The 17,261-nt window shown below is 42.4% G+C and overlaps 3 protein-coding genes across 3 annotated transcripts; 2 read left to right on the top strand and 1 right to left on the bottom strand.

Annotated features, from left to right (window-relative positions):
• Window positions 1-429: 429 nt before the first annotated feature.
• Window positions 430-1,779, top strand: N7508_000181 (uncharacterized protein; the record flags this gene model as incomplete). The annotated part of the gene is made up of 1 exon (XM_058458266.1): window positions 430-1,779. One exon carries the CDS (start codon window positions 430-432, stop codon window positions 1,777-1,779), a length of 1,350 nt encoding a protein of 449 aa, XP_058324488.1.
• A 1,028-nt stretch (window positions 1,780-2,807) lies between these two features.
• Window positions 2,808-3,652, bottom strand: N7508_000180 (alpha/beta hydrolase; the record flags this gene model as incomplete). Its single annotated transcript, XM_058458265.1, has 2 exons — window positions 2,808-3,143; window positions 3,194-3,652. The coding sequence occupies 2 exons, from the start codon at window positions 3,650-3,652 to the stop codon at window positions 2,808-2,810; spliced, it is 795 nt and encodes a 264-aa protein (XP_058324487.1).
• Window positions 3,653-4,281: 629 nt separating this feature from the next.
• N7508_000179 (uncharacterized protein) lies at window positions 4,282-4,543 on the top strand (the record flags this gene model as incomplete). Its single annotated transcript, XM_058458264.1, has 2 exons — window positions 4,282-4,403; window positions 4,468-4,543. The coding sequence occupies 2 exons, from the start codon at window positions 4,282-4,284 to the stop codon at window positions 4,541-4,543; spliced, it is 198 nt and encodes a 65-aa protein (XP_058324486.1).
• Window positions 4,544-17,261: the final 12,718 nt, after the last annotated feature.

The following is a 17,261-nucleotide window of genomic DNA, read 5'->3' as shown; positions in this document are numbered from 1 at the left end:
GCCTGAAATATGAGGTGCCACTTTCGTCTTTTTTGATTTGACAAACATCAGATATCTTACATGTGTTTCCTCGTACTAGACCCTCAAGATGCATGGTACATTCAGCATTCTTGGCGAAGCAGTTCCCAAGGCTGATTGGGAACTCAATCGGGTAATATCAAGGCGGCGAAGCTATACCCCATCCGGTTTCCGACTAGGCAAGTCGCGCTCAACTTCCTTAATTAATTGCCTCTCTATCTCTCATATTCTTCAGTCCATTGCTTTGCATTCATTACTGGTATGTCTTTATCTCACATTCTTGTGTTTACTTTCTGCCCCTTCGTAGAGCTTACAAAGGAGTGTACAGTCGACTTCACCTCTGGTGACTACACTCAACTTCTATTCATACTAACTAGAACTTGATCAAATTTACCAAAGATTACAGAAGTCATGCCTCAAATCAAGATATATGAGCTATCTGAAGCAGACAAAAGGGGGTTTAGCAAGACGGTAAAAGTTTTCATTTGCTATGAGCTTCAGCCCACAGCTCATCCGGACGAATTGGTTTCCTCTATCGTGGAAGGAGTGAGAAACGCAACTCGCCAACTGCCCTTCATGGCAGGGACTTTGGAGTTTCAGAAAACTGGAAAGCTCTGTATTTTGGTGTCTCCGGAAAACCAGACTGAAGTCAAAATCCGCAGATTTTCGTCTACTGAGCACAAGTCTTTCTCCATATTATCGAAGAACTCATTCGTCCCGGATGACCTGGACTTTACCCAGCTTCTGCCCGAAGAAGAGGCGGGTAAGAACAGTGTCTGTGCTCTCCAACTGAGTCTTATTGAGGCTGGTCTAATCATGGGCTTCCGAATGAACCATGCTACCGGGGACTGGGCGTCAATCAACACGTTCTTGTCTCTTATTTGCCAAAGCACGAAGGCACACCGCGCCGGTCTTGATGGTACGGTATATGTCCCAGACCTGAATAGGGATCCATACAATACTCTAGCTCCGGACCCGTGTTTATCAAGGGAAGATCTTCTCGAAAACCTGTCAATGTTTTATGTCATGAATAAGAGCGACTTGAAACGACCACCACCACCACCGTCCCTAAAGTCAAATATCTACAGGATCAATGAGCGAACGATGCAACGCCTCAAAGCCCGCTGTGCCCCATTCCTTGGCGACCTTGGCTATGTCACCTCCTATGATTGCATCGCTGCCCTCGCCTGGAGGTCAATCACACGAGCCCGACTTGGAATTAACCCAGAGGGATCCATTACACCATCACGCTTCGTTCACCCCATTGATGTCCGTACTAGAGATCCAGATCACAGAACTACCAAAAACTACTTCGGCAACGCCGTTATCGGGTGCCAAGCCGGTCCGGTAATTGCGCAAGAACTGGTTGTGGACGGGGACGAAAAGTTTGCGGCTGCAGCAACCCTCATACGCAAATCTATATCTACAGTCGGACTTTCCACAGTCGGGCACATGACGTCTCTCATTGGATCTCTCTCTCCAACAGAGACCCTGGGCAGCCTGGCAGATTTCTTCGGCATGGATCTTTTGATGAACACCTGGTATTCGGGTACGGCAGAGAATTATGATATTGGAGCTGGTTCGGTTCCTGTCGCGGCTAGACTGGATCCAAGTATGGCAGGAGCTTGCGTGATCATTTTGCCAAATTTCTCGTGGGGAGGAGAGAGAACTTTTGAGGCTTTTGTGCAGTTACCTTCTGAGGAACACGAGCTACTTGAGAAAGACGCAGAGTTCTCAAAGTACTTCGAGCCAATTGTGTGAGACAGTCAACCACTATTTGTTCCGAGCTAGAATAGATTATGCCTTTTTTACAAGTGTGGTGTCAGTCTACAAGAAACAATACAGCCTCATGCACAGACCTATCGATTTCCAAGAAAAGAGGGACGAAGTATTCCATCAGCGATTCTTCACATCCAACTCTGCTAAGCTGACATATAACTCAAGACTTTAGCGACTTGTATTTATTGGAATGGTTTCTGTTAACCCACCAGATATAACACAACCCGCCAATGCCGTATATTCCCATTGGCATTAGGGCCGCTAGAACCACCATCGAAAAAGAGAATGCCGGCACCATAGCGACGGCACTGAGAGACAAGCAGGCAAAAAGTATCAAGACAAAGGAAACGCCGACACCAAAGAGGGCGGACAATGAGGAAGGCCGTTAGATATGGATGTGCTCGTAGACGGCCGTCAAAAACGCTCTCGCATAGTCTGCTGATGACATCTTGGAGTTGGGCGATGTAGCTTTGGACCACGGGTATGAAGTCCTTGACACTTTCCATAGAGGCTATTACAAAATCAGACAATATCCTCTTTGGGCGTTTCTTTAAGATGCCCTTCGCCATTTATTGCAAGCAATAGAATTCATATAGTCCTAACGCGGTGATTCTAGAGAGGCACATCAGGTATGGGGTACGGTTTCCCTCTACAACCATACTCTCCGTGCTTCGATGGAATTTCGTATGACCCGAGTCCCCCAGCCTCATAATCCAAACGGGTAAGTGAGGCTCATTCATAGATGAAAGCCACATCTATTCTTTTAGACTCCACATGATCCTTCTTCTGTAAAAAGAAAAAGAAAATACAAACAAGCTCTGAATCAAAAACGTGCTATAGAGCTAACAGCTACTAGCCATTGCGTATGTCTAGTAACAACAGTAAATCCTCATTTAGAACTTCAAAAATCTTGTTCCAACAACTTAACTCCATCTGAAAAGCGGAGAGGTATCATAATACATTCAGGTAACATAGCTTCAGGCTTTGCCATGGATCGAGCAATAGTTTGTCTAGACCTTTTCACCCGCGGCCCTGCGAACACAATCCACAATAAATTTCGGGTTGCTCATAAACGGAGAATGACCTTCATCACACTCTTCTACATCGAAACAGCCCTCACCTTGGGCGATCATCCTGCGCTGTACTGTCGGAGGCAATGCCCGATCGTTGTTGCAGACAATGTAGGTGCTTGGAATTTCCCGGTAAGCGGTGTAGGTGACAGGAACTGCCAATGGTCCCATGGGGAATGTTCCCAGCAAGGAGACGGCTCGGTCAATATCTTTTTGCTCGCAGCGGTTATAGAAGAACAGGTGGATGTGCTCCATAGGAAGGACGATTGCCCCATCCTAAACAGGAAGTTAGTCATACGAGACGCCATATTAGTGATTGAGCATACCGGTGTAACTTCCATTCCTCCGAATTGAGCCTGCATTTCCTGACGCTGTCGCTCGATCTCTTCCTCTTCAGGCGAAGCGGGCACCATCTGACCCAGATGGGTCTGGCCCTCGGGCAATGCCATAGCGCACATGTACATAAGCTTAACAACACCCCCTTTCAGACCTTGTGCCTCGCGTTCCTTTTTTCCGAGACCTTTGACAGCCTCAGACATGGAAATACCACCGAACGAGTGAGCGAGCGTGATGACGTCCTTGCCAGCATCCAGCTTCTCAAGAATCACTTGGCGGATAGCTTGTGCATCCTGCTCCCAGCTTGTCAGAGGGGGACTGGAGTCCACACATGGGAGAGTAACTCCGACGGCATCGTAGTGGACCTTGGCGAGCTCATCAATGAGGCCTTGGAAATGGGCAGGCCGGTGCCAGGCGCCCGGAACAATGACGACAGTGGGGTTGGGCATCATGAAATTGGGTACACTTGGGAAAAGTAGAAAAGAGAGAATCGGCTGACTTGGATGATTTTCTACAAAAGAAGTACAGAGCTTAAATACCCCTGCAACTACACACGGTTTGACTCGATCGGAGCCGCAAAGTCGCCACCTCGGAGCCGCCCCGCGAGCTCTGATTGGCTCCACTTTCGCCCATCGGCTCCGCTCCTTGCCATTCTCGACTTCTAGTAAACAATGTCTTGAAGTTTGCATTATTTGACTTATGTTCGATTTTTTGAGTGTTAGAATCTCAGGTTACACATCTTGCTATGTGTAAGGCTTATCAAAGGAACTTTTATGTCTACCCCCTGGTAACCGGACTAAATATTCTTTCTTGGCATAAGTCACCGCAGAGCTGGGAAAGTGATATGCTAAAAGTTCAATCTGAGACATTGTCACAAGAATTTTGGTAAAAATCAGTTAATGTCACTTCAGGAGAACTAGTTTGTAGACCTCAGCAGTCTCCCTTCAAGGACAGAAGTAAATATCCCGTGTAGCTACCCATGCATGTCATCTGTTTAGTTTAAAGTCGGGACATTTCCATAGCCTGGAGTCCTGGATTTCTCCACGAAACATTGTTTGTGCAACTCAGAATATCCAATATGGCAGCAGCTATCCTCATTTTGATCGAACTGGCAATCGTCTCGGCGATTCCAGTTTCTAACCATACCAGAGTTAGTCACAGTAACAGCAGTGCTGATGGTTTCAGTGGATGCTACCCATGGTAAGTACTGTTTTGAATGTATTTAGCTCACTTCCTATTCTATGGAGTACTCATGTGCATATAGTGCCGACCCTGACTGTGGTGTCGCTGGATCTTATTGCCAATGTGCTCATGGTGAGCAGAAGATTCTCGTAAACTAAAATCCAAATTGTGAGTATTTCTGAGACCATTATAGGGCGCTTTTACGTGTTCAATCGTGATACTGAGAGCTGTAATCCTCCCTGGGCATATCTTGGGAACTCGAAGAGATCACTCCCGGGGTTCAGCTGCTAGTTCGCAAATTGACGGTCGTCTCGGGCTTGATCTGGTCATTTGTTTAATCATACGTGAGAGTATTATTGAATAGATCATTCACGACAAATGTTTTCACTATACATGATTTGTTTATCTGATGGGAGGAAAGGTCGCTTTGCTATACTGACAGACCCAAGTACTATGCGCGAGATTCTTCATTTGACATTGAGTATGCTCTGTCCTCGTCGACGCAATGCAAATATAATGCCAAAGGGAAAATTTGAATAATTTCAAGCCTTCGAGGAAAAAGGTTGGTCTGGCTATCGTCGTTTTCTTTCAGTAATTTAACGCGTTTCGTTTGTTTTCAACTAGCGCATGCGTATTGCACCAATCCTTTGTGCATCTACAAGATAATCTGTCCTAGACTTTGAATTGATGCCCGTGGTCACCAACGTATCCCATCAAGTGGCCCTTAATAGCTCTCGGAGCCATTTTCCGGCTCTGGACACGCTTGCTCTTCGGAATGTGGACGTAGGCAATACTTCCCTATAGACGTAAATGTGTGAGACTAGGCTTAGCATTTTCAATGCCTAGTATCTCTCTCTATACCTGAATAGGGGATTTGCCACTTTTTGGATCGGCAAGGCGGTTTATCGTGTAAATTGCAGTCTCCACGGCGTACGGCCAGAGCTTCTCCGGAAGCTTAGCGTCAAGCATCATTACTCTTGCGATATCATTAACGTAGCCAGAGATACGCTCGATGATCCTATTAGGCTCTGCGGTGTAAGGGGGCGTGAACTCAAACTTTATGCCTTCTTTCTCAGCCTATTTGATGAATTTGGTGAATTCGGTGCTATTATCCATGCGCCAAATACCTAGAAAACGTCTAGTTTTCAGCTTAATTTGCTTGTAGAAGGTCATCAAGTGGTCGGAAATAGTAGCTTTGCTTTTCACGAACTTTCCTTCGAGAAATCGCGATGTGTTATCAATGATTGGCACCTAGTAGCTCTCTCCGTTAAGTCCTTGAGGGGTCATTGGCTACGTGTTAACGTGGAATTTCTATGCTACGTCTTGGCTAGGCTTCCGCAGGACCCAGGTCTGGGTCCAAGTATTGGACCCAGCCCCAGACCCAGCCCGGGTCTGGGTCGAGGCTAGGTAACCCGGAACCGACCCAGGACCCAGACTGGGTACCCATTAGGGCCCTAGCAAAACCCAACTTTGCATAAAATCAAGGTCTTGGCGTTTATAAACCTGCTAACTAATCAATATGTAATCTTAGTATTTTTTGCTGTTTCAGTGAAAACTAACATAAATGAATTTCTTCGATAGTAATTCAAAAAAGATAATAGCTTATATAAATCGATGGGATATCCTTATTAGTTAATTACGCATTAGAATGTATAAATTTTGTAGTTATAATAGTGTTTAAGTAGTTAGGTGAACTAACATACTTCAAGTTATAGAAATATATTTTGAATCTAGCCCTAAGTAAGTGCAACTCTTTAACTCTAAAGTTTTACTGTGAGACCACGCAGCAGTCTCGGGGTAGGAATAGGTAAGCGAGGTAGAAGCCTAGTCTAATGCGTGTAATACAATATATTTTGTATTAAGATAGAATAAACGCTGGTCCTTAAAAGGCCTAGCGGAGAATGCTAAAGTATAACTATGGGTTAGACCTCGGCAAGGACCGGGTCCGGTCCCAACTTTGAGGACCGGGACCGGACCATGCGGTCTTTGGTCTTTTTTCAAAGTAGTCAGGACCGCACCACGGTCCCCCGTGGTCCTTTGCGGTCCCCCATGCGGTCCCCCGCAATTTCATAATTATGCCAAGACCTTCCTTGTTTGGTCGTATAAACTGATTATTCAGCCACGTTTTTTACCGTTATTTAACACTGTTCTGGTATCTACACAAATTTTGATAATGAATCAGGTCTAACAATCAATAAAACAGTTGAAACTACCTTGTATCTGATTTCATGAAGCTTGGTATTAAGTTAATTACGAATGAACTTTCGATTTCGGACTGTTGTGGTTGATATTTTAGAATTTACTTCTGATTATGCAAAGATATATATATTTTCTACACCGGAGCACTTGTACGCTTAGGAAGAGTCATAACTATTAATATCCCTAGCCTAGATTTCTGACGGCCGTCAGAATTTAAGCCTATCTATTGCCTAGAAACTATTGATATCCCCACTAGATTTCTGACGGCCGTTAGAATTTGAGCCTATCTATTGCCTAGAAACTGTTGATATTCCTACTAGATATCTAACAGCTATCATTATTTAGGCCGATTTATGCGCGTTAGATATAGATTATTTGCAGGATCTAATAAGCTCTACCGGTTTTTGCGGTCTTTTGGCGGTCCGTTAGCGGTCCTTATACGGTCTCTATACAGTCCTCGTGGTCTTTTGGTGGTCCTTGCGGTCTTTTGGCGATCTATTAGCGGTCCTTATGCGGTCCTTGCGGTCCTTATATAGTCCTTACGGTCCTTATACGGTCCTTGCGGTCCTTATACAGTCTTTGCGGTCTTTATGCGGTCCTTGCGGTCTTTATACGGTCCCCGCGGTCTAAGACCGTATAGATCTAAGTAGAGTGGGTCTTATTAGCTAATTACGGTCTATAATCTAGCCTATTCTATCTAAAATCATTTTCTTGAATATAAATACCCCTTAGGATTCTTTTGCCTAGATAAAAGATAATAGTATATCTTGACCATCACTCTAAAGCTATACTGCCTAACATCTATTAATTATTCATTAATATATCATAGAGCCACGTATCCTAATTCTCGGATAATTATCCCTTATCTATCTTTGAGGATAACCTAGTTGATACACTCTCTTTCCTTATATCTGATAAGCTATTTAACCTAGACGGAGGCGTAACACTAATATCTACTCCTAGTGTGGCCTTCATACGACCAGTAGTACCTATCCCGATTCCACAAACTCTTAAGCGTATTAGTCTATTTAGCAAGAAGAACTATATCCTTTAGACAGAGATATTTAACGAGGATTTTGTCGCTTAGTAGCTAAAAACCGAGTATAGAAGTGCAACAAAACAGAATATCTTTGATAGTAAACGGCTAGTAGGCTCTTGGGAACACTTCTACTAGGTTGCTACAATCTCTGATAGATCCCCTAAGGTGATATATAAGTAGTGTGATTATATCCTTGCTTATCCTATAGACCGGCACCGGGGAATATCTACTATGAATAGGCATTTCTTATAAGCCGCTACCTATCAAAAGGGAAGGAGTAAGACATAAGATATTAGAGAGATGATCTCGAATAGGGTATAAATACTATCTATAAGGCTTACTTTATACTAACTTATATAGTTCTCTATAGACAAATCTTCCCTCCCGCAAACAGGGGTTTTTACTAGGAGCTTGGATAGATAGGTTAACCACCTTTATTGTTGCTCTACGCCTACTATTCTAGCTTATTAAGCACCCTAAATTTCGCGCCCTTATCGAAATAGCTTCCTCTACCCTATCTATCCCTAAAATACCTAGTGCTAGGACTATCCGTCGGTATCTTTAGGAGATAGTTAAGGAATATTAGGATTCTCTGCTTCAAACCCTCCTAGAGGGCGCTAAGCTTTCTATAGCATTGGATTGCTAGACCTCCCTATTTCGTTAGGCGTTTATGGTAGTTATAGGCTACTTTATCGACCTTTAGTGGAACTACCGTGAGATCTTACTCGGCTTTAAACCTCTTCGTGGCTCCTACACTAGCGCCTATCTTAGTAGTATCCTACTTAAGCTACTTAAGAAGCATCAAATTACTAATCGTGTGCTTACGATTACTACCGATAATACATCGAATAACGGTATATTACTAACTACTCTCGAAGAGGCTGTTTCGTCTCTTAAGCTTCTAAGTTATATACCGATCATTCGTATACCATATATTGCACATATTATATAGCTTAGTCTAAAGGAGCTTCTTGGTTAGATAGATATAAACCCATAGAATGATAAGGAAGAAATAGAGTGGGCCGATCAGAGACATACCGCCCGTCAAGAGAACAGAAGGATTGTGCAAACCCTTAACAAAGTATACTACCCCCTCCTTTTTCTACTATCGTATCTCTATTTGATACTAACTATATAATATCCTTTAGGTTCGTAAAATTGCAGTCTATATCAATAAAAGCCCCTAGCGCCGCGAGAGCTTTATTGGACTTTAGACAAAAGAACCGAAACTTATGCCAATACAAGATATCCGAACACGCTAGAATTCCACGTTTCTTATACTTCGACGCGTATGTCGGCTATAGACTATATTTAATAGATTTTGTGCATAATTTAATCTAACTAATATAAAGATAGATAAGGATAAATAGCGATAGGTTAATTATCTACTATCAATCACCTATCCCTTCTTCAAGTTCACTTTATCTTTATTAGCTACAACTAATATAACTATCTATAATATGTTTAGAATCTACAATGCCTTATTTACCTATATTGATAAGGCAAAGGCGCAGCTAGCACGAAAGAAAGTCGGGTAGAAGAAAGTAATAAAACTAGCGCTCGAGCATAGGCGCGATAAGCTTGCGGAGTATTATAGCAAGACTAATGATATTCCGAATAATCTCTATACAATTAGGACTATCTTAGGCCCACGAAATAAGCTTAAGTTCTTCTTAACACTAGAATAGGAGAAATACTAGGCACCGCGGTATAAGGAGTCCCTCGAGACTTATATCTAGCCTTACTAGAAGCGCTATACAGAGGCATAGACAATGTCGAGTTCCTAGTCAATAAGTAACGATATCTCTGATATTGATATACTTCTAAGACCTACTACCTCTATCTAGTCAAGACCGACTACTCTAGATGAACTCACAAGGTATCTTAGAAGTAGTAAGTTTAATATCCCTCTCTCCTATTGTATATCAAATCTTTGTTTTTGCTAACTTTATATCTCTCTAGGTACTGTCCAATCAACACCCCTAGTCTTCTAGAAGGCTTATAAGGCAGAGTATCCTATCTTAGTAAGCCTTGCCCGAGATATCCTTACAACTCTAGCTAGCGGCTCTAGGGTAGAGAGACTTTTTAACTCTGCTCGGGATATATACCACTATCGCCGGGGCTTATTAAGACCATAGACTATTTAGGACCTAATAATGTTTATGTGTACAACTAGATTTGATATATAGTCTAAGCAGCTTGCGCTAGTGGATAAGTTCCTCTCTACCCAAGAGAAGCATTCGAAGAAGGAGCAGGATAATACTGAGCAAGAGGATAAAGAGTTTGATCCTATTAGCGATAACGAGGAAGATCTTACAATAGAAACTTCTGCAGAAGTATCTATTGAGCAGCCTAGCCTACGAGCGCTAGGGAAGAGAAGGGCTATTGATAATGATGAGATCCCTCTACCTGATTTTGACATTCAGAGGCGTTCGTCAGGGCGTATTCCAAAGAGACTAAGACATAATACGGATTTTGTATATAATTAATAGATATAAAGGACAATTGATCCTTTCAACATGAATCATGCATATAAGTAATTTCTAGAAAAGTACTCAAAATTTCTGGAAAGAATACGTTTAGGCTACATATAACAAAGTATGACAGTAAAATACTAAAAAATACCAATAGATTCTTCATAAATTATGTAAATCACGGGGTTCTACATGTTTGTCCCGTTTGTAGGACCGCAAGACCGGACCGGACCGCAGTGGTGCGGTCCTATAAAAGTTGGGACCGCCCAGCGGTCCTGATAGTAAGGACCAAGCCCTGCATGGTCCGGTCCGGTCCGCGGTCTGGTCCGGTCCCTTGCGGTCCTTGCCGAGGTCTAACCTATATACGTACTATAGAGAGGTTTGAACCTAAGTAGCACCTCACGATAGACCTAATTAATATCAACAAAGTAGCTAGTGATTGCTATAAACGCCTACGAGAATAGAGATATCTAGCAATTAAGCGCAATTGATATCTTCGCACTAATAGGTAGTGTACGAAGGATACGCTCTTGCCGATCTTTGATAATACTCTCTAGTCAGCGACGGATTGTATCGGCAGAGGGAATGATCGGAGGTGATAGGGCGTAGCGAGCCCGAGAAATAAGACGCCGAAATACCGGGTGCTTAATTAGATGAAGTGGAAGCCGATTGAGTGTAATAAACTATAGGATATCTTCTTCCTAGGCTTCTTGCGAGAACGGTATTTCGGCTTGTCCCTATTATTAGTAGCTAGGATCAATTAGTAAGGTAGAATAAATAGCTAAATTAGAACGTACCCCTTCCTTTAGAAATTTTGTAATCTCTGCTCTCTTCCCTTGCTCACTCCTTAGATATCCCGCTATCTTCAAATATTTCTATATTATTGATATGCTATAATATTGCATTTTGCCTATAGCCTTTGGATTGACTATATAAGGATGCTCGAGAATAGCGCTATAACGTTGATATATAACCTTTGGTGCGCCATCTATACTATAAGCAACCTAGTTGTAGTGGCTCCAAATCTCCGAATGGCGCGTCGAGTCCTACTTAATCTTGCTCTTTCTTCCAAAGTCGGTTTGTAACCACTAGTCTAGGCTGCGGCAGTATCCAACGGTATGTTGGATATCCGCATATCGTATCCGCAATTTGCGGACTTGGATGTCAAATTGATATCCAACTATCCGCAAATTGCGGACTTGGATATCCAAATCAAATCGTTGGATATCCAACGGATATCCGTTGGATAATAAACAGAACAAACATGCCAAGCCCTATGAGATCCCCGTGGCTACATAGATTATGCAGTTTTGACTGTTTTTTAGGAGTATGCATATGTAATTTTTTACCAAAATTCTTAGAAGTAGACGTACTTCTCTATCTTGATTATAGTAGTATTTCTTTAACCAAAAAACTAATATTACAGCTTGTCAATCTCAAATCTATCTGGTAGCCTCGGTTTCTTCCGAATCCGCCCTAACCGTGCCTATGTACTCTCTTCGATTGGTAGTTCTGCATTATCTAGAGCTTCAGACTTCCTTAGTTGAGAGCGCTTCCGTTTAGCTTGCTTGTTTTGGGTTGTAGCTTGCGTTAGAGAGAGCGTGTCTTCTACACTATCCTCTGCATCATCCTCCGTATCATTATTAGACTCATCCTCTTATTCGCAGCCCTCCTCTTTATTATCACTAATCGGATCAAGGTTCTGTAAGGGCGGAAGAGGTGCTCTTGCCTGATCAAATATAGTAGCCTCTCTAGCAGAGAGATACTCCTTCACTATTTCAAGTTAGCTATGTTTAAGCTCAAACTTTGAGGAGAAGAGATAAAGTATCAGGCCTTTGATTGTATCTAGTTTGAGGTGCCTATAGCGATAGTGGCAGATATCACGAGCATAGTTAAAGAGCCGCTCGACACTAGCACCGCTAGCAGGAATAGAGAGAATATCTCTCGCTATTCTCGCTAGGACTAGGAACTTATGTTTATGCTCTTTCTAGTATAACCGAGGGTTGCCTTTAGTGAGCCCTATAGTATAAGTGAGTATGCGTATAGCTCTAGAGGAGTATAAAGAAATAAGAAAACTAACCTTTTGCAAGATACCGCGTGATTTCATTATCTAGCTAGTCTATATCGGGTAGTAGAGGAGTCTATAAGTCATATAGCATCGTAAGCTCTTCTTCTTTAGCCGTCTCTTTAGATGCCTATACGTCTATAGGTTCTGCTAATTTAAGAACGTCCTATCGATATCGCTCGAACTCCTTTTGTAGGGCATCCTAGTAGGTTTTCATAAAATCAACCTTTTCCCTATTCTTATTTTCTCCCCTCTAATCCTTATTGTTAAAGTAGCGTAGCTTCTTTGATGGACAGAGGATAGTTGCAATCGTATATACTATACTATATGGCTTATCGTCGGTCGCAGAATAGTATTTGTTTAGCTTTTTCTTCGCTGCAGCGAGAGCCTAAAGTATTCTCTTTTTCTAGGGGACACCCTTTCGTTTCAGTTTCTTTTCAGCGTCGTCAAGGTAGTTGAAGAGGCGGTTGTAGATACTAAAAACATGATGAACTGTAATATCTCTAGTCTTCGACAAAACGTTGGTGAAGTCAAAGAAAGGCTTCGTAAGTAAAAGAAGATACTTAATCTAGCGCCACTCTTCCTGATCTAGTTTGAAATAGAGATATTGATAAGTTGTGCAGTACTTATCAAAGACTAGCTGCAGCTTTTTGGCACGATTAAGCATCAAAAAGGTCGAATTCTAGCGTGTACGAACGTCCTAGATAGGAATAAGTCGAGGCTCCTTGTTTTGGAGAGCTAGGAATGCTTCCCGGCGCTACGGGCTTGTATTAACAAAGACGGTAAGCTCTCGAATCTTAAAGTGCTTAAGATTAGTGCTTGTTTTCTAAAATATTAAGAGAATATACCTTTTTTAGGGTGTCCACGATCTGCATTGTAGAGCGCTTTGATTATAGCGACTAGGTTCGTTCGTTAGACCACTTAGACTCGGCCTCTTTATTAGCCGGTGTTACTTTTAATTTCCTAAGTAGCTTATTTAGACTAAGCTAAATTATATAGGAAATATATAGGATCCGGAAAATTGAGGTATCGGTAAGGGTCTGTGACTAAATTACCTCCTAGATGCTTTCTATTATACTATTATTACTTATTATATTATTAGTAGTAACGGATAGCACACGGTCGGTGATATCATGGTCTTGGAGGAGCTATAAGATAGTCTTGCTTAAGTTTTCACCCGTATGCGAGCTATAAAGGGGCTCAAACCTAAGAAGCACTTCATAGTAATTCTAGTCCTGGTTAAGGAAATAGCCTATAATAGCCATAAATGCCTAGCGAAAAGGTGACGTCTAGCAATCAAGTGCGATTAATAGCCGGCTTCCCTCTAGAAGCTTGCTAAGCACACCGTGTTGTTATTCGTGGATTATAGTGTCTAAGAGACGTCGTATAGTCCGTGGCGAAGGTATATCAATCGGGTCTTCTAACTATTGTATAATCTCTACTAGCTCTTTAAACTCTAGACGTTTAACAATGCGAAACGGGAGGCGGGCGGTTATAATAAACTAAAGAAGTCTCTTAAGAAGGAGCACCTAGCTGAAACCCTAAGATCTTAGCCGTTGTGGCTAAATAATATCTAGGATTAGCGATTAAGTATAAATAGGATGATAGTAGAGAAAGCTTAATACTAACCGAGTTCCGTATTAACTAGTCTATACCTTGCTTCTTAAGAGGCTATAGTTTAGTACAAACGCTACTACTAAGATACGCCCGTATCGGAGAGAGACCTACACGACAGTGCCTAGGATAAACAATAATATTCTAGCAGCGTTTGCACATTACCTTTGGCTCGCCGGTCCTCTTATATGCAACCTGATCAAAGGACAACCAAGCATTAGACTTTTTGAGCTTACTAGCCTATCTAATACTCTTGCGGAGTTCTAGCTTTAGGCCATATTTAGTGTCTAACCACTAATGCACGAATTGCCTTCGCGAAGCCTCTATTTGAGTATCTTGATCGTCGCTAGGGTAGAGGATATAAAACCGCTAGAAGGGCTTGCTAATACGTTCAAGCGAAGTAGGGGCGTAAGGCTTTTTCTCTCGAGAGGGAGGATAGATATCTAAGATACTAATCGAAGGTCGTGTTATCTCACTACTCGGGAGTTCGAGGAAATCGTCTGATTGAAGGAGGTTAGGGTTAATAAAGGATTTAGCAAATTAAGATGCTTTATATTGACTCTTAGATGCTTGAGATTGAGACATAGTAATAGGTTGTCTATAGATATTAAGCGAGAGACTTACGGAGAGAGCTAAGGTAAAAAAAAAAAATAGGGGCAGAGGTAAATAGCGTCACGAACGCGATTTCGACGTGTTAAAAGGCGATACTATGTGCTAATTGGATATATATTTAGGGCTATGGAGAAGTGTTAGATGATCGGTTGGACATCGTGCGGATATTGTGCGGATATCCAATAGATATCCGTTAGATATCGTACGATATCTAACTAATATCCGTATATCTATAACAATCTAAAACTTCTAAGTCCGTTAAATAAAAAAAAGAAACCGAAATTTCTCTCTAATTTTGTATAATATAATAGCAATTAAATAAAATAATCATATTAATTAGGCGTGCCCCTATCTCCTAGCACTAAATCCGAAAGGATTAGTGTATTTTCTATAGAGTTACATTATTTTATGGGTGTTCAATAGGAAATGGACTGACCTTATTCTGTATAGAATATATACTTCTACAACAACACTATAGATAAAGGAACAAACTTAAGATTACTAGCAACCACAACGCATTAGTCTAATATCTTAGGTTCAACAAGGCAAATTGATATAACTTATTTCTTAATATAGGCATGTTTCTTATTATTTCAGAGGGGAAGTAGGAGAATCTCTTAAAGAGTACTGGTATAACGAGAACATATGTATATTAACATTAAAAACAAGTGTGTGTCAGCGGCATAAGCGTCACATGGTAGTCTATAATAGGATAAACTAGCGAGATTTATGCAAGTGCGGATATTTGTTGGATATCCAAGTATCCATTGGATATCCATTGGATGTCCGCAAGTTGGACTTGGATATCTGACCGATATCCAACATCCGCAATTTGCGGACTTGGATATGGAACTGATATCCAAGTCGGCGGATATGCCGCAGCCTACCCACGGGTATGGGCGAGGCCTAGGTACTTGTCCTAGAATAGGACGAGGGAAGAGTGACGGCCTAATAGGGCTTTGGCTAGGTAGCGAAGTATAAGGGTGTGGCCGAGACGTTATCGCGAAGGGATAGTATCTTGCTAGATTATCTTGAGGCTCACCCTAGTATCAACCGGTAGAAGCTAGTACCAAAGATTTATGATCAAAATAACACACCTACGAGAAAAAATCAGTATAGGAGGGGAAGGACACGTCAGCGGTTCAGGGGCGTGCAGGATATTCAGATGTAGAATAGCGGTGTTTAGGGCATTCAGGTAAATAGGCTAAAGGGGCTGAAGAGTAGGGCGGCAAGAGGGAGTTTCCGAATAAGTCAAAAAAACGAGTGAATGTGGACATACAACAGTAAGGATTCGCTAGTGGTCACCCACCTAACTACTAACTTACCGGCGTGTGGCTTAAGTACGGCTGAGCGGACGGGAAGCCCTGTTCTCCACACCCTCTGGTCGTATGTACTTAAAGTATCATCAAAGGAGGTCTTAGAGATGATTATAGGGGCCGCTTTATCGTCGCTCGGCAAGAAGGGTGATTGCGCTATAGACAGGGTGAGAATCCGGGTGTGAATCACCCAAGTCGCGCGACCACTGCACTGATCGCCTCAGCTGAACAACCAACAGAATTTTATACAACCACAACTAGAAGTATTGCACAACAGGTTTCTTCCAGCTCATGGTCTGCCTCGTCTGACAGTAGCTTGCAGGCAGATTGGTAAAAGCAATCGAAGTGACAGAAGAAAGGCAACCCATGAGACCAATTTGACAAACAGAGGCAAATCCTGTAGATAGTCTCATCATCAAACGAGGTAATCATTCCGCTCTGTCCTCTCGAGCACGCAGTATCTCGCCTTCTGGATTATTACCCTCACTTGACTGGCACACGAAATCGGTTAACTGGGAGCGGGCGTCGAGCTTTTGGGCGGCCAGTCCACCACACGACTCGGTGGCATCGCTTCATCAACCCCATTAAGCCGTATTCTCATGCCCAGCCTACCATCCTTCGGAAATGGGCTACTCCACCCTTTGACCGGACCTACAACGGCACCACTCAAAATCCCATGTTCAGCATACACGATTTGCCTGTGGAGGAGTGGCTCTTGGGGTCCGAGTGAACCATGGAGTCTGCGATAGGACTTGATTCTTCCAATTCACTCGTGATCTTGCCATCTTACGAACCTCTTCTGCGCCAATGCTCACTTCCACACGAGTTATATTTCCATATCTGCGTGGATTCAGTGCCTTTCGAGCCGGAGGAATTTCAGGAAACCGTCTCCTTCAATATCTCATCTGATTTATAGGGCTTTTGTTCAAATTAGGAATTGATGCAGACCAAAACGATCGGTTTGATCATCTCTGCCAATTTTTCTCATTGAGCTGTCATCACCATTGGGTTTATCAAACAGTTGCTCTCCATTGGACAACAATTATGCAATTGGGAATGTCATTGAAGAACAAACATGTTAGTCATCTTATGGAAGCCTGAGGCTAAAGAGCCAGTAAATACGTCATTGCGATGTCACCTATCTCTACCCTCAACAAGCAAGGCAATCGCAATTTTTGCTCTTCTTATTTCCAGTTATGAGGTTCAGGCTTTCTAAGTGTTCAATTCTTGATGTTTTTTGAAGTTGCCACCTCAATATGGTGCTAGTGGCTTTCCTTCCGGAAATGTCGCCCACTTCGATTTAATGATCTGCACCCAACCATACTTTCCACCTATCAATTCCTTTTGCTTGAGTTAATAGCAGATCGATATCAAGTTTTCAAGATCAGTCGCTCGAGTAAGTGTCATATTTTTGATTGATACTTGGTTTTCTTAGGAAGGTGACATCTTTGAATCGGGAACCCAAGGAGCTCGAGGACCGAGATGATGTAACGATGAAACCAGACCGGAGCTTTTGATTGCTACCCAGGTTTGTTTTACTTGTTTCAGTCTTTTAAG

This window comes from Penicillium antarcticum (assembly GCF_028974205.1).
Source record: "Penicillium antarcticum strain IBT 31339 chromosome Unknown utg000001l_segment0_segment0, whole genome shotgun sequence".
NCBI lineage: Eukaryota > Fungi > Ascomycota > Eurotiomycetes > Eurotiales > Aspergillaceae > Penicillium > Penicillium antarcticum.
Note: the sequence above shows the minus strand (reverse complement) of the source record. Positions and strands in the feature narration are given on the sequence as shown.